The sequence below is a fragment of the Petromyzon marinus genome, chromosome 5 (assembly GCF_048934315.1).
Source record: "Petromyzon marinus isolate PM22_M1 ecotype Great Lakes invasive population chromosome 5, UKy_Petmar_22M1.pri1.0, whole genome shotgun sequence".
NCBI classification, from domain to species: domain Eukaryota; kingdom Metazoa; phylum Chordata; class Hyperoartia; order Petromyzontiformes; family Petromyzontidae; genus Petromyzon; species Petromyzon marinus.
Genome location: NC_133671.1, coordinates 13548996 through 13568745, shown reverse-complemented (window position 1 = coordinate 13568745; position 19750 = coordinate 13548996). Strand labels below are relative to the sequence as shown.

Below are 19750 nucleotides of genomic sequence, written 5' to 3'. Positions count from 1 at the left end.
ACATACATACATACATGTAGTCGATTCGATGGATATACTCAGCGTTTGTTCCCTGATCCATGCGTTCTGCATTGTGTTTCTCAGTGTCATTCTCAGCATGCGTTTGTTCAATTTTCTCTGCCAGTGGCGGCGTGTCTGATCCATGTCACGGAGAATTGGTAGGTGATGATGCCGCTGCTGCGTTGGGAGTGGTACGCAAGCACAATAAACACAAACATAAAAAAACCAACAGTGTGCGGTCTTAAAAATAAACCTATAATCGGCGATGTTTCAGACAAGGCCCCTTCCCGCACAACATATATGTTATAGCAGCGTTGAGCCCGGATGGCCTGGATAAGTGTTTCAATGAGTCAGCGCAGTGCATAGAGCACGTCTTTTAGGCTGCTGCGGTAATACATTGTGGGCAGCAGAGGGCAGTACAGGGAAATATAATTTTCCAACTCGGGCAGACCATCATGGTGAAGTATGTTTTAATAAAAAAACCTCCATAACCTGCACAGCGTGGGGAGGCTGTCATCCAGCAGTGGATTGACACAAGAGCTGTTACACGTACATGAAACTAAACAAACGACCTTCGTATTATATATAATTGCACTTACTCGAATGAAGAAGTGAATTGAAAACTACTTAACACAAAATAATAATTCGCATCAGTGTGGAGAGACATATGTAGGGTTAGGGCTAGGCAAACCTCGCTTAGTGTGACCCCGTGAAACGTTGATTCGTTATAGCGCTCTTTTGTCCTAGAAGAATAGAAAAATAATCTACAAAGCGCTTACGAGTGAGAACATTAAGCAGCAACAGCAGTTCCGGTCGAGGAAACGCACCGCGCGGCTTTATCATTCGCTCATTCAATATTGTCCTCTTTCTTTCGCACGGCTCACGTAGACGCAGAGCAACAGAGCTACCAGCGCACATTCAGGTGGACCAGCCAGACAACCGCGCCAGGTGTCGTCCGCTGTCGTGTTTGTGGATCGGGCAATTTCGTCGTTTCTACGTCGCACGGTCTGTTCCGGATGGCCACAGTCGCACACAACCACTGGAGAGTTTTCAATGTTTTTCATTTGTGCATCATCAGGGTATCCGCATCTGCTGCCATGGTTTGCGCAGTGGATGCATCTTAGGGTGGCCCACGAGCTTCGTGGAAGATCAAACCTTGGGGAGCTTCGTGGAAGATCACACCTTGGGGAGCTTCGTGGAAGATCAAACCTTGGGGAGCTTCGTGGAAGATCAAACCTTGGGGAGCTTCGTGGAAGATCAAACCTTGGGGAGCTTCGTGGAAGATCAAACCTTGGGGAGCTTCGTGGAAGATCAAACCTTGGGGAGCTTCGTGGAAGATCAAACCTTGGGGAGCTTCGTGGAAGATCAAACCTTGGGGAGCTTCGTGGAAGATCAAACCTTGGGGAGCTTCGTGGAAGATCAAACCTTGGGGAGCTTCGTGGAAGATCAAACCTTGGGGAGCTTCGTGGAAGATCAAACCTTGGGGAGCTTCGTGGAAGATCAAACCTTGGGGAGCTTCGTGGAAGATCACACCTTGGGGAGCTTCGTGGAAGATCAAACCTTGGGGAGCTTCGTGGAAGATCAAACCTTGGGGAGCTTCGTGGAAGATCAAACCTTGGGGAGCTTCGTGGAAGATCAAACCTTGGGGAGCTTCGTGGAAGATCAAACCTTGGGGAGCTTCGTGGAAGATCAAACCTTGGGGAGCTTCGTGGAAGATCAAACCTTGGGGAGCTTCGTGGAAGATCAAACCTTGGGGAGCTTCGTGGAAGATCAAACCTTGGGGAGCTTCGTGGAAGATCAAACCTTGGGGAGCTTCGTGGAAGATCAAACCTTGGGGAGCTTCGTGGAAGATTAAACCTTGGGGAGCTTCGTGGAAGATCAAACCTTGGGGAGCTTCGTGGAAGATCAAACCTTGGGGATCTTCGTGGAAGATCAAACCTTGGGGAGCTTCGTGGAAGATCAAACCTTGGGGATCTTCGTGGAAGATCAAACCTTGGGGATCTTCTGCGTTTGGTCTTTTGTTGTCGTCACGTTCTTACCCGCCCCTACTGGACGTCTGTGAATAAGAGCTTTATAGCTCATCGGATTCCTTCAGTTTAAATACATATTCTTTGTGAGTCCTTTTGAACTCCATTCAGCTCTCCAATATTTATCGGAGTTGGGGGGGGGGGGGGTTGAAATTGGCGTCGTTGAAGGTGCTCAGCCATTGAGAGCGACGCACGCTCTGAGCCAAACAACAATCCCTCCCCCCCCCCCCCCAACGCGATTCGATTATCACGGTTCGATTAACTCGACCGAGGATCACGATCCCATTATCACGATTCCCGTAGGTCGACTCAGCCTTAAATGGTTACCCTCTTTACCGGTGTGGTGCTACGAATCGAAGGTGGCCGCAAGCGATGGCGCTGGCCACACCGTCCGCTCGTGTGCGCGGTGCCGGCCTTTTAATAGGCGCTCGCCAACAATAGGGCCCCCCCCCTTGTCACGTGGGTAACAGGGGTGGGGGGGGGGCCCAATTAATTTAATTTGCGTAATTGCACCACGCTACCAGAATCGCAACATTTTATACTGGAGGATTCTGATGGGCTGTGACGATATTTTTTTTCTCTCGTAGATATCCAGCGGTGTGCCACTGCATGAGCAAAGGTTGGCTAAGCACGGCGCGAAAGATGTTCAGCGTACATGCATCATTCTTCGCTTTCGTTTAATTCCGACGATGGGAAAGCCACTGCGAGCAGCTGCACCTCAGCAGGCCTCGCGTCGTCACGAGGGAAGATCGCCTCGGTGGGTCGAGAGGATCTGTGGCATCGCCGGGGCTGGGTTATTTGTCGTTCAGAGCACGTCCTGCGCGATGAACAGTTCGGGCATCCCCCTCTCCCGCAGCCTGTCTCTCGCTGTCTCTCTCTCTCTCGGTGTGCAAAGAGCCGTGCCCGAATGGCCGAATCCTCAACCACCTCCCTCCCGCCCCCCCCCTCTATCGCTGTCCATCCCTTTCTGTGTTCGGCTGTCGCTCTGCCCTAACACAATAACCCCAACCCAAAATCTTCCTTCTCCATGTCTCCCTGTGCGGTTCAAGCAACATGCCTTCTAAACCCGACCCTAAATCTAACTGTCATCGTAACCACCATCTCTGTCTCTCTCTGTCTCCCCTTGTGCTTTGTAGACACGAGGACCGTGCCCTAACTCTAACCCAAACCTCTAACAGGGGTCGGGAACCTATGGCTCGCGAGCCAGATGTGGCTCTTTTGATGATTGCATATGGCTCGCAGATAAAACAAAATATTCTCACTTGTTTTAATCCATCCATCGATTTTTCACTGCGCATGTCCTGTTCAGGGCTGCAGGAGCAATTGTCCATTATTTTAATTGGATGATACTGGCCTACGTTTGCCGTTGCTGGGTAAAACAGGTAAACGCCCCCTTTTGAATCAGTCTGAGACTGCGTCTGCTCGGTCATTAGCTCAAAGCTAACCCTTCGACGAAGAAGATGGCGAAAAGAAAAAAAGACGACGAGTATCGTACATTTCAGGACGAATGGACCGAAGAATTCGCCTTTGTGGAGAGAGCGGGTTCTGCGGTGTGTCTAATTTGCAATGACAAAATTACATCGTTGAAACGGTCGAATGTAAAGCGGCACTTCGACACGCGCCATGCTACCTTTGCATCAAAATACCCTGCGGGAGACAGCAGAAAGAAAGCGTGCCAAGAGCTTCTGAGCAGGGTGCAAGCTAGCCAGCAGCAATTCCGCGTATGGACCCGGCAAGGTGACTATAATTCGGCTAGCTTTGCTGGTTCTTTAGCAATAGTGAGGAACGGAAAACCATTCACAGATGGCGAGTATGCTAAAACGTTCATGCTGGATGTAGCCAATGAACTTTTTGATGATCTTCCGAACAAAGACAAGATAATCAAACGGATACAAGACATGCCTCTGTCGGCAAGAACTGTTCATGATCGTACCATCGTGATGGCAAACAAAGTGGAGGAAACGCAAGTGAAGGACATAAATGCAGCGCCGTTCTTTTCTCTGGCTTTGGATGAGTCAACAGACGTGAGCCATTTGTCGCAGTTCAGCGTGATTGCAAGATATGCTGTTGGTGACACACTGCGCGAAGAAAGTCTTGCTGTTCTGCCATTAAAAGGGTCCACAAGAGGTGAGGATTTATTCAAGTCTTTCATGGAGTTTGCTCAAGAAAAAAGTCTACCTATGGATAAACTTATCTCAGTGTGTACTGATGGTGCTCCGTGTATGGTGGGGAAAAACAAAGGATTTGTGGCGCTTCTCCGTGAACATGAAAATAGACCCATCCTAAGTTTCCATTGCATTATACACCAGGAGGCACTTTGTGCTCAGATGTGTGACAGGCAGTTTGGCGAAGTGATGTCGCTGGTCATTCGTGTGATCAACTTTATTGTTGCCCCAGCCTTAAATGATCGCCAGTTTAAAACACTGCTGGATGAAGTTGTAAATAACTATCCTGGTCTGCTTTTGCACAGCAATGTGCGTTGGTTGTCAAGAGGGAAGGTGCTTAGCCGTTTTGCGGCTTGCCTGAACGAAATCCGGACTTTCCTTGAAATGAAAGGCGTCGGGCATCCTGAGCTAGCCGACACCGAGTGGCTCCTCAAGTTTTACTATCTCGTAGATCTGACTGAACATCTGAACCAGCTCAACGTGAAAATGCAAGGCATTGGAAATACAGTGTTATCCCTTCAACAAGCTGTATTTGCTTTTGAAAACAAGCTGGAGCTTTTCATCACGGATCTTGAAACAGGTCGTTTACTACATTTTGAAAAACTGAGCCAATTTAAAGATGCATGCACAGCAAGTGAGCCCATTCAAAACCTTGATCTCCACCAGCTAGCTGGCTGCACATCCAGTCTCCTACAGTCCTTCAAAGCACGCTTTGGAGAATTTCGTGAGCACACTCGTCTTTTTAAGTTCATCACCCATCCAAACGAGTGTTCACTGAACACAGCCGACCTGAATTACATCCCTGGTGTCTCCGTCAGAGATTTTGAAGCAGAAGTGGCTGACCTGAAGGCCTCAGACATGTGGGTGAATAAGTTCAAGTCACTGAATGAAGATTTGGAAAGAATCACACGACAGAAAGCGGAGTTGGCGAGCAAGCACATGTGGACAGAAATGAAAAAACTCCAACCCGAAGACCAGCTGATTCTCAAAACTTGGAACGCGCTTCCTGTCACATACCACACACTGCAGCGTGTGAGTATTGCTGTATTGACCATGTTTGGATCTACGTATGCATGTGAGCAGTCATTCTCACATCTTAAAAACATCAAGTCCAACCTACGATCACGTTTAACGGATGAAAGCCTCAACGCTTGCATGAAGCTTAACCTCACCAAGTACCAACCCGACTACAAAGACATCAGCAAATCCATGCAGCACCAGAAGTCGCATTAATGGTGAGTGTTATAACAACATTATTTAAAAGAATAAATTCAGAGGCTTATTATACTGACATTTAGTTGAATTCACTTTTAAAATATATTATATGGCTCTCACTGAAATAAATTTCCAAATTTTTTGCTTTCATGGCTCTCTTAGTCAAAAAGGTTCCCGACCCCTGCGTCTAACTCTAACCCTAACCCAACCTGAACCCCTAAGCTAAACTCGAACTCATACTCTTAACTCGAACCCTAAACATAAACCCTTACCTAAACTCTAACCCTAACTCAAAACTCTAACCCTAAACCCAACCATAACCGGGTTTATTGATTCATGAGTTGTGGTGGGGGTTGTTTCGTTGTTTTTTCACGGGTGAATGGCAAGTGGGTCGCTTGCGCAGGGTTCGATATCGAGCGGGGCTGTGTGGAGCTAAATACAAACAATCAGTCGCATCCACCGCGTTCCACTCCGCACGCTGGTGCAGCTGTGAACATGCCCCCTTTCTAAATCGGGCAAATCATTTGGCGTTAAAATGAAATATATATTTTTGATTTTCGTGAAGCGATGTTTTAGGGCAATGCCCCCTTCTTCATAGTTCACGCGAGGAAGGGAAATTTCCCGTAGCGTTGCCTAGTCTATGTGGGGGTTTTTTTCTTTATGTTAAGGCCACGCTGTTATAGCCGAACGTGTTGAGTTTTTTTTGTTTGTTAATATCAACATAGGGGTGCGACAATTTACACCCCCTCTGCGCCCTCCGCTCACACCCATCTCCCATTCAATGAATTTACACAAATCAAGGCTATGATGTGGTTTAATAATCGACTTTTCGCCTCGTTTTTACCATCGAGTTTGGATCTGTTATTGCTCTCTTCTGTCTGATTTGTGCAGTTTAATTCGTGCTGACAGCCTAAATGTAAAATTAGCCTTTGATTTGCATTAATCATAAAGGCACCTTTAAACATTGTATGTATGTTGAACTTCTTTCGCAACGTACATAGACAACCGTGTTAATCTTGGTGTGGTCGAGGTTTGTTGTGGTTGTTTTGCTGCCTTGCCCAAGCTTGCATTTGGAAATAATGCACTGGTGCAACTTGAACATGCGATTTGACGGGTGTATCATGAGCCTTGAGAATCGATATCAATTAAGTAATCAACACATCGTCACACCACTTCTCTTAATATTAATAATATTCTGATGCTGGCCAGCATGGGTTGATGAAGACTGTGGAGCATAGCTGTGGGAACACAGAATCACGGTACAGCAATGCATTTTGCAGCACTACCCACCATCCCACGTGTACAAAGACAAAGATCCCCCGTGTAGCCTTAACAGACTGCTGGGGCCGCCTTTGTCTCCCTAGTGGCAATTTTGACACACTGTACCAGGTACTCATTGGGCTTGGCTATGAGTGGGAATTGAACTCGGGTCCCCGGGTTCGTAGCACAGCGAGCTAACTGCTACACTGCCGCTCCCCATAGAGCATGGGCATTTAAACACAGCAGAGGGGCAGATCCACTGCGGTAACGGAATCAGACGTTTTGCAGCGTGTTGATTTGTGCTCTGTGTATTGTGTGGGGCGAGCGAGCACGCACGTGCGAGCGTGCGAGCGAGCACGCGCGCGTTCACCATATCTGATTGCACATATTTCAAAACACACTGGTCTGATAAAGCCTTGTCGGAAAAATAACGTTTGTTTCAAAAATAAAGATAAGCTCAGTTTTATAGAGCACTTTTCAAATTGGTATTCTAAAAGCGCTGCACATCAGAGGTAAAAAAAAAATCTTATTGAAGTAAAACACTGACACACCAGTAAAAACCCAGTCATAATACAATAAAACCAAAAATATCTAAATAAAAACATGGGCAACTGACTATTGGCGGAACCCATGGACGCTACGGAAAAACAACTTCCCTTTCGAGAAGAAGAATAAACAATCTGAAGGGACCTGGTAATAATTTATATAAAATCTGACGTGGAGCCCTTGGCGATGCTCCGATGTAAACTTTACATGTGTGCCCCTGATGCATCGAAGGCGTCACGCGGTGTGCCACCGGCATCGTGGTGTGAGACATAGCGGGCTGGAGCCGTAATCTCCTTCATCCGGCGTTCATCCACGAGACCGGCAGAAAATCTCACGACGGGAGCTCAAAGCGTCGTTTGTTCTTCCCGTTGGAAGTCCGCGCAAAAAAAATAGCGATCGGCTGAGCTTCAAATATCAAATTATTATTACCCTTTAGTCAATTACAGCGGCCAGGGTCGTGCAAATCCGCCAGAGCTATTTGTTCTGTTGGTTGAAATGGCTTCATGTAATTTACCTCGTCTGATACAATTTGGATTGATGAAGCGTAAATCCAAATTGCGGCGTGGATATCTGCCCCGCATTTCACGGTAAAATGTGTACACCATGCTCGTGAGGTGTAGCTATATATGTATAGACGGTATGTTTTGTAGAGGAGAGGCAGTCAGTCGTATGCAGCGGAGAAGAGGCAGCTCTTGAGTCAGGACAGGAACAGGGGCATGGTGGAGTCGACAGCATGGATGTCTGGGGGACAGGCGCAGGGCAACAGAGGAGAAACAGTGACCTGCCAAGGTTCATTTCGGGTTCCAATATAACGCCTCGGTTGCTGGAGGTTTAACGTCACTAACTCAAACTACAAGATGATTAAACCGTACGCAACAAAATATTAACGGACTTTTGTCAGTTACCGATAAGATGCATGATTCAGTGAGATACTACAGGATCTGCCCATTGGATTGCCACAGAGCACTCGTTAATATAACTGGGTGGGCCTGTACTGCGCGTTGCTCGGCATGATGTCTGATGATGTGCGACGTTTCACTCCACGTGCCGGGAACTTCTTCTAAATCCGATTTCGATTGCTCAACTAAATTCGCTCTTCATCAAACATGTGGATAACACGTGGTACGACCCTGAAAAACGCATCGGAGAGCCACGGCCGTGAACACTTGCGCAGAAGTGCGGACATCGATTTGGCATCGCTGGCACGCAACAACAATTAATCCATGGGCCACAGCAGAATTCAGTACCGCGCTGTGATGGCAAATATTGATCGATACCACAAATGTCTCAAGGGGTTAGTGGAAGGCGCCTTACAAATAAATGCGAATGATTATTTTGTCAATGTGGCTGATACAAGTGGATTATGCGACAACATATTTGTTAATTATGGGTTATTGCATAATTTACATTCATTGGCGCCTCTTCCTCCCACATGTTTGCAATCTCTTGTTTGACGCATGTGTGTTCATATCACTCTAAGACTAACCTTTACTGGAACCTCTTTGCTCTCATTATATTTGCAGGGTTTTTTTGTGTTCATTAATTCACGTGTTTCTCTTACGACCGTACAAAAAAATGCCCCGTTTGTAAGCTGTGCAATATTGCTAAAGAACCCAATGTTTTTGTTTTGTGTTGCTGCTGCTGCTGCTGTGCTCGCGGACCACGGATCTCTCGTGTAAAAAAAAAGTATCCGGGCAACAACTGGCTAAAGGGGATCATCCGTATAACAAATCGCAATAAACTCAACACTCAATTTTGGTACAACTCGAGTTTTGCCATCCCAAGTAAAATATTTGCCCTTGACCCACGGACCATAAATGTTTAGATTATTATGTATATGATTTGGCTATTATAAATGTCCACGTGATAAGCCACTTCATTGAACTGTCATTTGTGGCCAGGTCGCTTCTGAAAAATAACTCAATGGCACAGTGGGCTTTACCTTGTAAAATTAAAATAGGTATGTCTTTTTAGTGATTTGCTTAACTTTCCTATACTCTACACTCCAATCGCGTGTTCGTATTGTTTGCTGTTCTAACTTTCTGACCCGCCCCGACTGAACAACTGTGAAAAAGAGCTTTACAGCTCATCGGATTCTTCCAGCGTAAATAAATAGTCAGATTTGCTGAAAGATAGGGGCCGTCCATAAATGACGTCACGCACCTAGAAGGGAGGGGGGGGTCAGACATTTGTGACGATGTGTGACGATGTGTGACGAGGGGGGGGGGGGGGGTTTGAGAAATGTGACGTCACATCAAAATGCGCAACTTTAAATCAATATAGAATTGTTATAACAACACTCCTACAACATATCAGAGTGCAGCGCCACATTAAACACGCACTACATTGACAATAGTTTAAAGCGCTTTGAAGCATGCTTTATTTTCAAAATGTAAAGATGGTTTTGAGCGGGGGGGTGGGGCAGAGCTTTGTGACGTCATATTTGAGGGGGGGGGGGGTCTGACTTTTTGTGACGCCGTGTGACGAGGTGGGTGGGGGGGGGGAGGTCAAAAAATCGTCCAAAATCGCGTGACGTCAATTATGGACGGCCCCAAAGCCCGAAATCGAACTGTCGCTGTCGCTGTGCGCGAGTCAGGCACTGGCTGGCGACGTGGTACGTGTGGTTCGCCACCCCCTACTTCCTCTACGACGTCTGCGCGATGTTCCTGTGCCACTGGCACCGGCGAGCCATGCGGGAGGGCGCCGGCGCCGCGCGCGGTAACGGCCCTGGACCAGACGGAGGCGGGCGGACCAAGTCCCGAGCCCTGCTGTGGGATCAGCTGGTGCAGACGGCGCGGCAGTTCCTGGCCAAGGAGACGCTCATGGTGATGCACCACGTTGGGGTGTGCATGCTCTGCTTCCCCGTGTCCACGGTACGTGACCACCGCGCGCCTTGACCCCCGCGACGCCGCGCGTTATAGCCACGAGAAAGTCGTTGTCGTCGTTGTTGTTGTGCCGTGGGTGGCGAACCTACGACCGCCCCCACCTCCACAGGCACGATATTTCATTCCGTACGGCCCGCGGACCACGCGAGGTCTACGGTTTTGCAGCGGCCCGCACAAAACGATGTCCGTCCGTCCGTCCGCCGCGGGCATCACCGCCGCACTAATCGGGCGCTAGAGGGGCATGTTTTTGACCACTGTGCCAAGTCACTTCGGTCGCTGCAGTGGCCTCTCGTGGTGACAGACGTCGCTGAGGTGTGTGTATGCGTGTTAATGCGTGGCCCCGCCGAAGGTATTTGAAAGGCCGATTTGACCCTCGCTAACGGAGAGGAGGTTCCCCGCCCATGTTTTAAGAACAAGAAGATGTTGCATTTATAAAGCGCCTTTTAGGACACGGTGCACGACGTGCTGTACTTCAGGAAATTTAAGAAACACAATAATACGTCGGGGATGCACTCCTGAAAGGCGCGAAGACTAATCGAAACGACGTAAATCAAAGCAATCGCCAACATTCTGTTCGTTAAATAACGCATCATACTGTACGACGCACTACTTTACATTTCTTTATGCGCGACGCAAAGTAGCTCATATTCTTAGCTCTTTCGGTAAAGTCACGTTGAGAATTTTGTTGTTGTTTATTGTTTGTTTATTGTTTTATATATATATATATTACAAGAATTATTTATTTATTATTTTATTGTTTCCCTTCAACGTGCAATTCTCACGACGTTTCGTGAGTCGAAACGTCGTGAATTTTTTTTTTATTGTTTTATATATATTTTATTATTTTATTGTTTCCCTTCAACGTGACTTTACCGAAAAAATTCTCACGACGTTTCGACTCGCGAAACGTCGTGAGAATTTTTTTTATTGTTTTATATATATTTTATTATTTTATTATTATCCCTTCAACGTGACTTTACCGAAAGAACTAAGAATATGAATCACTGCAGTCACGAAAGCTTGAAATCAAAAGTAGCTCATGTCCAGGGTGGGTGGATGGCGAAGGCTCAGGCGACGGATACCGAGAAAGGACGGACGATGCTGTCAGCGACGTAAGTGTGGGTTGAGATGCCGCAATTCGGGGCGATGGTATTCATTGACGACTTACTCGCGAAGCGACGTAAAAGGGTGAGACGTAAATCGGGGGGCTCGGGGGCGGGGGGGTGTGGTGGTGCTGTATACCATTGGCCACTGGGAGTAAAAACTCAAGGAGACATGTCGGGGCTAATTGAGAGAACCGAAAGCGAGAGAGACGCAACGCCTTTCCATCCACTCAGTCTATCTACGGCACATGATAGACATTTTTGGCAAAAATAATATACCTTTAGGAGTCTACTGCCCCCCCCCACCCCCCCACCGCTTCAGTTCCTCCAATCCCCTCCTCTCCCCTGTCCCTATCTTTCTCCCAGTATGTAAATTATCTCACCCCTTACCCTTTTACCCTCGCCATATAAACTTTCACGTCCACGCTGGTGGTCCCCAGCCTGGGTGCGGACTGTAGGGCTGAACGATTTGGGGAAAATATCGAATTTGCGATTTTTCTGACAGATATTGCGATTCGATTTGCGATAAACACATTTTAAGTCAAGCTTCAGTTCAATATTCACTGTGATAGATTTAAAACACGTGATGGAGCATTACCACGTGATAACATCAAATATGAACTGCTCCATATATTCTAATGCAAGGATGAGAACTTGAAAGATATGAATTGCTTCCACAACATGTATTTATTAAAAAAATAGTTTTAAATAAAACAATCAAACATAGAATAATTGTTAAGTTAAATAAATACGGTTATAATAATAAAAAAATTCCAATAAGAAAGTAATAGGACTTTTCAAATCGTAAAAAAATCGCAGCCTTTGCGATTTGCTAATCGCATTGTTTCAAATGGCGATTGCGATTTGAAATCGATTAATTGTTCAGCCCTACTGCGGAGCAGTGAGCCCAGTTTTTTCCCCCGACACTGGGCCCTGTCGCGTCGAACCCGGGCTGCTGTTCACGGAATTTCTGTTCGCCCCCCCCCGCCCTCCGTTTAGTGATCGGTGCTTTGTATCAGGCTCACGTTGAGTTGGAATAAAACAAATATATTGACCAAAATAAAGAGTCCGTTTCTGGAGCAAATTGCGCACTCTAGCAGTGCGCTGCCGTGCGGAACCCCTTGCGAGTGCCATTCGCCGCCTAGCCGTCTCTGCCGGCAGCGGGCAGATAATCGGTGGTTTCGCTGGCCCAGCGGGGGCCCAAAGCGCACAAATCCTCGTGAGATGACACAAGAGATGTATACTTAGATAAGAGATGCGGGAGTCGTGAGTTAAGAGAGATGCAGACCAATATTAGGGTGTCGTGAGATTATTAAAGGCAGATGCTGAGATGAGAAGAGGTTCATCCGATTGCTATGCTAACTAGCGTGTTATGTTAATGAGGATCTTAATTAGAGGTGACATTTTGTGCACCCATATATTTTCATGAACGCGGAGGGCCCTTGGGATGCTTGGGGCCCTAAGCTGTTGACTTTGTTCGCATGTGCCTCGCGCCCGCACTGGCGTGAATACAACCCAGCAATTCTCTTTTATTTTTACGAGTCCCCGCGGGTCTCACATGACGCTCCTCTGGGACAACCGTAACCCCAAATTTGCAAGAAACCACGGCCTTGCGCTCGCAGGCAGCCGCCGTTCGGCCAAGGTCCCCAAAAACGTCTCTCCTCTCACCCCGTTCCGTCCGTCATCCTCAATCAACGGCGTGGCAGAGCGAACGGCGTGGCAGAGCGAACGGCGTTAACCGCGAACTCCCCCGCGTCGCCCCGCAGATGATGAGGGGAGAGCTCGGGGACTTCTTCCAGGGCTGCCTCTTCATGGCCGAGGTCAGCACGCCATTCGTGTGCTTCGGCAAGATTTTGCTGCAGGTACTGGACGCACCCCTCGCCCCGTTTGTCGGCGCGCGTTGTCCCACTGTCGCCGTTGGTTTGTGTATGGGTACCAAACTGTATGGGTACCAAACTGTATGGGTACCAAACTGTATGGGTACCAAACTGTATGGGTACCAAACTGTATGGGTACCAAACTGTATGGGTACCAAACTGTATGGGTACCAAACTGTATGGGTACCAAACTGTATGGGTACCAAACTGTATGGGTACCAAACTGTATGGGTACCAAACTGTATGGGTACCAAACTGTATGGGTACCAAACTGTATGGGTACCAAACTGTATGGGTACCAAACTGGGAAGTGAACATGGCCTTTTTTATTCTTATTCTTCTTTCGTGCTTCTCCCCGATTATATTCCAATCGTGCCCGTCGGCATCGCGTCCCAACAAGAAGCGTCTGTTTAGAACTGTCGGAGAGCAGTGAACGCCACCCCGTGTGTCAGAGAACAGCCCCCACAAGTTGGCTTCACAGAACGTTTTCTGAGATCACGTCACGTGTGACCCTTTTCTTGCCCACACGCCAGGGGGCAGACTTTCCCACGTATCCCGCGACGGAGATAAATATTTGCTTGGACATCGAAACCAATGTTGATGCGTGCTGGCTTTTATTTGTGTGCAGTCATCAGTGACCGGGCAGGAACCATCATCTAGCTAAGCTTGAGAACCCAGTTTAATCACCGGATTAAAACACAAAAATCTCAGCATTGTCGGCTCAATGTTCTGACCCCCTATTTTATCTTGCCACCTCTAGACTAGTGACTGATCTTTTCGGACAATATTTCACCCTGAGATAATTATCACGGGGATGAGCTTTCATGTTAAATGTTGAATTCATTGTCCATGGGCACGCGTACCAACCAATAAGCCACAGATAATACGAGATGTATATAATCATCGTCATGTCACGTTGACATCGGTGGAACAGTGGCGTAGAGAACGGTGACTACGAGCTCTGAACCCAGTGAACTGCCCCCGAGTCACAGCCACGGCGAACATCGGCGGTGAGCGATATCCGGAACCCGTCCTTGGCACCCCCCTTCACCAGCCCGTAAATAACGAATGCGGTGGAGTGTGGCAAAAACAGCCCCGATGACCGACCACTGGCTCAAGGGGGGCGATGCCTTCATCCCGTGGTCGTGGTGAAGTTAGTCTTTTGCCCCGTAGCGCATACCGCAAGCATTGTTGCTGCTGTAGCCGCGGGTTTGCCGCTTGTCGTTTTATTTTGTTATGCGCTTGCCCCGCTGCTCGCGTCTTGCGAAAAAAAAACACGCAACAATTCGCCGTGAAATTGACCCCTTCCAACGCGATTTTCGCGTCCGGAAATTTAATAATTGCATTCTCGAGCTCATATTCCCTTCGCAGGCAGAGAGAGAGAGTTCTAGCCTATGGCGCACGCCGAGCGAGTGGTGAGGGTACAAAATGCCGTAATTGGAATCATCGACTTGCAATCTGATGCAAAAGAACGGGGCATGACCCAGCCGTCTCAAAACACCACCGCCACGAGCTACCGCGGTCAGCAGATGCGAGCTGTTTGCAGCATGCAACCCTAACCCTCTCCCCGCCCACGCCGGCCTGTGCCAAAGCCGAGAGCTCTGATGCACGAGGTTAATACTGCCCGGGCTTTTGCGGTAACATGGCCTAGCGGTGGCGCGTTCTCCGTTTGTTGCAGAGAGCTTCACGGTTCGAAGCCAGCGGCTTGCCACCCCTCCCCCCTCCCTCCCAGGGCCGGGTTAAGGCACGGAGGGGCTTTAGGGGCTAGAGCCCAGGGGCCCTCTGCCAGCTGGAGGGCCTCCAGAGAATTAAGTGAAAAGTTATTTCAGTTGTGAATGCTGAATTGTATTTGTTGTTAGCCTTGTAAAAAATACATTTATTTTTTTCTTTAACTTTGTTTTACTTTTGAAAATATTACTGGGGGGGGGGGGCTCACAGTACCTGTAGCCCAGGGGCCTACAGAATCTTAATCTGGCCCTGCCCCCACCCAACCCCGTTTAGAACCGCGGGTGTAGGAATTGTGAAAATACGTGCCCTTCTGGTTCCCAGCGGACGTTGGAGAACCCTCGAGGTCATCCACAAAAGTGCAGGCCACTCAAGGCCATGGTTCAATTCTAGAATAATTGTTTTATTGCACTGAAAGGTAGCGCCACTAGTGGCTGCCCGGGGTCACATGAACCCGTCACATGCAACGCCACGTGAATCGTAACACAACTTATTCTTACGTGTGCAATATTCAGCGTGTGTTTTGTGAGCCTGGGCAATCGGTATAAATATATGCATCGATGAATTATTATGCATCTAAAGACTGCGCGTGCGTTGTTCAAAAGAACATGGCACAGATAAACTGGAACTCACTTCCATTGGCATCTAACCCGACCAATACTGTTACAGCCTTGATAATGCCTTTGTGCAGCGAGGCAATGCTGGCTTACAGCTCAGTTATGGGGAACAACTAATGGTTGGTGATGATAACAGTGATCAATGATTATGATAATGATGAATTTGCAATGATAATGATGGCCGTGATGATGATGATAATTGATTATAATTTTTCTTAAATACATAACATCATTCATGAAAACTGCATCTCAAAACGCCACAGGCTTCAATATTTTCACACGGCTGGGTGAGGGGAGGGGGGGGGGAATTGCGTGGAAAAACCACAGTGAAGTGTGAAAGCAGCCGAAAAATGTCGCCAACATTTTACCCAAGCTCTGCGGTCCTATATTGGGGATGTTCGGCCAACTCCATTCACGATAATTTATGCACGATGACGACGATGGGCATAACAACGATGGCAATGGCGACGATGACGACGAGGACCGCCGTGACCATAGCAACGAGGACCGCCGTGACCATAGCAACGGAGGACCGCCGTGACCATAGCAACGAGGACGGCGACAGTAACCGTAGTCGATGCAGGTAAAGACAACGCCGCCGACGATAACAACGCCGCCGTTGCCTCGTGTGTCTCCCCCCGCCCTGCTCCGCGTGCGCGCAGTTCAAGCAGCAGGGCACGCTGCTCTTCAAGCTGAACGGCGCGCTCATGCTCGCCACCTTCTTCCTCTTCCGCCTGCTCGTCTTCCCCTACATGTACTGGGAGTACGGGCGGCGCGTGGGCCTCTCCGTCTGGGCCGTGCCCTTCTCGCTGCCGCTCGTCTGCAACGTCGCCGCCACGCTGCTGCTGGCGCCGCAGCTCTACTGGTTCATCCTCATCTGCCGCGCCGCGGCCTCCCGCAAGGGCAAGGGCTTCCGGGGGCCCCCGCCGCCCCCGCCCCCCGCCGGCGCCGTCGACCCCGACGGGGCCTCGTGGGGGGCCCCCGCCGACTCGTGGGAGGGGGCCGCCGCCGCCAACGGTCCTGACAAGCGGCCCGAGGAGGTGCCGAGGCCGTGCGGCCACAAGGCCAAGGAGGCGATGGACTAACGGGCGGGCCGAGGTTGGCCCGACGGACGGCGCCTGTGGCGTCGGCACGCTCGCGCCGGGCGGGATGTGGGGTTGACTTGCTGGCCGGTCGGTTGATTTGGTGGATTGACGAGCTGGTGGGTTAGAGCGCTGGTTGGTGGGTCGGCTGGTGGGCAGGTTGGCTGGCCTGGTGGCGGATTGGTGGGTTGACCGACTGGCGTGGAGGTTTGTCTGGTTGGTTTTCTGGTTGGTTGGTAGGTTGACTGGCTGACAGGTTGGCTGGTGGATGGGTTGGTGAAATAGTCGATCGGCTGGTCGGAGGGTCAGTGGGTTGGTGGGTTGACTGGCTGGTGGGCTAGTGAGCAAGTGGTGGATGCGGCTGTGATGGCAGCCTTGACGTGGTGGAGTTGAGGATGACCTAGTCTGCGGCAAGGTGGCGTCACGGGGTAAGATGATCGAGGGGTTCGTGCGATTTTCGTGAATAAATTTTTTTTGTTTTTGAATATTCATCGCCAGCCATGGTCGATCCACTGCTGGATGAAGTCCTCCGCCATGCCATCTCCGTCTTCTCACTGCGCGCACGCCGATTTTTCATCGCTCGGTCTGTGCAGCGGTGGCTGAACGTCCCTTGGCGGCGGCCACACCATCGTTACTCTTGGCGACCGGCCGTCGGGATAATTCGGCGTTTCTTTTTCTTTATTTACACAAACCACTACGCCTGCGTGTTTCGCGTCCTATTTATATTTATTTACCTGCTCGGTTTGGGCTCCCTCTCTCTCTCTCTCTGTCGTGGACGAGCACAGCACCGCGCCCGCTCAATGTGAGCGAGCCCCTCGCTTGCCGTCACGGTGAACCGCGCGTGTCCCCCACCCCCCCCCCTCATCCGAACGGTGAAACGCGCCGCCGAGTGGCGAGGCCGACTCGTCTCTCACGCAGGGGGCGCCAGCGTCCCTCGGCCCCACGCCACGAAGCCACGAGCTTCGACGGCTCGTGGATGGCATCGTGCGAATATGGGAGGATGTTTTAGGTGGTCGTTCTCTTGAGTTGGGTCGTGTATCTGGTTTGTTCAGGGCTTTACGTTGTTTTGTTTTTTTTTTAAAACCAAGCCAGTCTGGGTCGGCGACACGAAACATATTTTCGCACCCGGCACACCACGTCCAGTATACATCTCGCTACGGCTTCAGGCTGCTCGTCATGTGCCACCAACTCCAGTCTACGAGCGATCCGGATTATATTCGGTGAGAAATGATTCCCTGGGTAATGTCGTGTGTGGTTTATTGGCCTCTTCGTTTGTTTGTTTGCTTCGGATTGATGAAGAAACATGGGGTCATCTGCGTCCCACCGAGCTGCGACTTCACCCTGGTGGACTGGTCAACTCATCGGTGCTGCTCACCGCTGTGATCCCACAGTCACCGCCACTTACCGCTATTCATATCGCGCCTCCCATGCAGCTCATCTTCAGGTGCCCTGCGGCAGCCTATAGCTGGTGAGGGGGGGGGGGGTCGAGGGAGGGGGGCACCCCCAGCGTCAGCTGTCCCTGTGCGGCACAAGGCCAACTCTACACCGGCCTGTGGGTGGGATGTACATCTCCAGGCTGACGAAACTATGGCGTGGACGATTTTGTCTAACTACAAACGAACTATTTTTATTTTACCAGGTAAAGGCCCACTGAGCTACATAGTTCCTTTTCAGAAGCTGAACAAGGTGGCTTATCACGTGGAAATTTAAAGCAGCCAAACACCCTAAACGCATGTTGATTCTCAATGTGGAGGGGAAAACCGGAGGACCCGGAGAAAATCCACGGGACCACGGGAAGACCATGGAAACTACAAATATACAGACGTCGGGGTCAGGATCAAACCCACGACCTCCTGTACACCAGGCGAAGTAGTTAACATATTTTCACTGTGGCACCCCTTTAAAGCGAGGGAATGGCTTACGTTCATTTCGCGTGCAAGTGCTCGATCTGGCTGTCTCCTCCAGCATTGAAACGGAAAATATTCAGAAGGAAGACAGCTTGCTTGGATTAGCTTGGCTTGGCTTATGGTACACATATACACACACACACTAAAAAACACGGGAGTCACTTCGCCATCACTGGACACTTGACAATAACGAGAAGATACGTCCGGAGTGTCCCGCTACGAGCAGAAGAAAAGCGAGGACTGATGAAACAGAAATGTGCGCCGTGCAGAAGTGACTGTGATGTTCGCCGCAACATGCATTGTACATAGATTACGCGTAAATGCGCACATATATAGATACAGTACACGTGTACGTATGGCTCTACTGTGCATGGTCCGGACAGCGTCGCGCGCTTACGTGCCGTTACACTCCGTTACATTTCCGTGCTACGGTCTACGGTCAAGCACGTGGTCCATGCACGTTTGTGATAAGGAGAGCAGCATGGGGTGTAGGGTTGGCGGAGCACGCAGAGACGGAGCCGTCTCGTGAAGCAAGACGCCCGATCCCTTGCCGAGCGAGTCGGCGTTTGAGCCATGCGTGTGGGAGGTGGGTCGTGTTATGTGCGTTCAACTTCCTTTGCACAGTATGTAGACGAGCGTGCTAATCGGATGTCCGTGGGCTTTCTCCAGCCTCTGCCGTGTCACCTTCCCCCGCACGAAAGCCGTTTGTTTAATGGGAAGAAAACTGACCGAGCGGCCGATTCCCAACACCGTCGTAAAAGTAAGACTTGAGACTGTGAGGCTTTCCTTGAGTACGCATTAAAGCGTCGTTATGATGATGATTATTATCATGTACATTTGTAAGAGCCATGAATTCGTTCATTTGCGAGTTTGTCTCGCGAGTCACAGTACTCGAGTAATTTATGTCACGCAGAATCGATTAAGGGCTCATTCTGACTGTAAGAATCCAGAAACGTATGATAATGATGATGATAAGCTATGTATGACCTTTGACATAGGTAAAACAATTTAAAGCTTTCGTGACTGCAGGGATTCATCTTCTGGGTTCTTTCGGTAAAGTCACGTAGAATGGAGATAAAATAATAAAAATAATAATAACAGAATATAATTCTCACGATGTTTCGGCCACAACACAAGTAGCCTTCCTCAGGTGAAGAAACAGGACTGTCCGGAAGACAGCGCTGAAGACAGCGCTGTCTTCCGGACAGCGCTGTCTTCCGGACAGTCCTGTTTTTTCACCTGAGGAAGGCTACTTGTGTTGTGGCCGAAACGTCGTGAGAATTATATTCTGTTATTATTTTTATTGTTTTATCTCCATTTTACGTGACTTTACGGAAAGAA

The 19750-nt window shown here is 49.3% G+C and overlaps 1 protein-coding gene across 1 annotated transcript in view; it reads left to right on the top strand.

Moving 5' to 3' along the window:
- The window catches only part of TLCD3B (TLC domain containing 3B), a 54559-nt gene extending 35055 nt beyond the window's left edge, over positions 1 to 19504 (top strand). The window contains exons 4-6 of the mRNA XM_032946989.2: positions 9810 to 10086; positions 12968 to 13063; positions 16083 to 19504. Of these exons, the coding sequence (XP_032802880.1) occupies positions 9810 to 10086; positions 12968 to 13063; positions 16083 to 16505 (796 nt within the window). The 3' untranslated portion in view covers positions 16506 to 19504. The remainder of the gene's footprint in view (positions 1 to 9809; positions 10087 to 12967; positions 13064 to 16082) is intronic.
- The last annotated feature ends 246 nt before the right edge of the window (positions 19505 to 19750 follow it).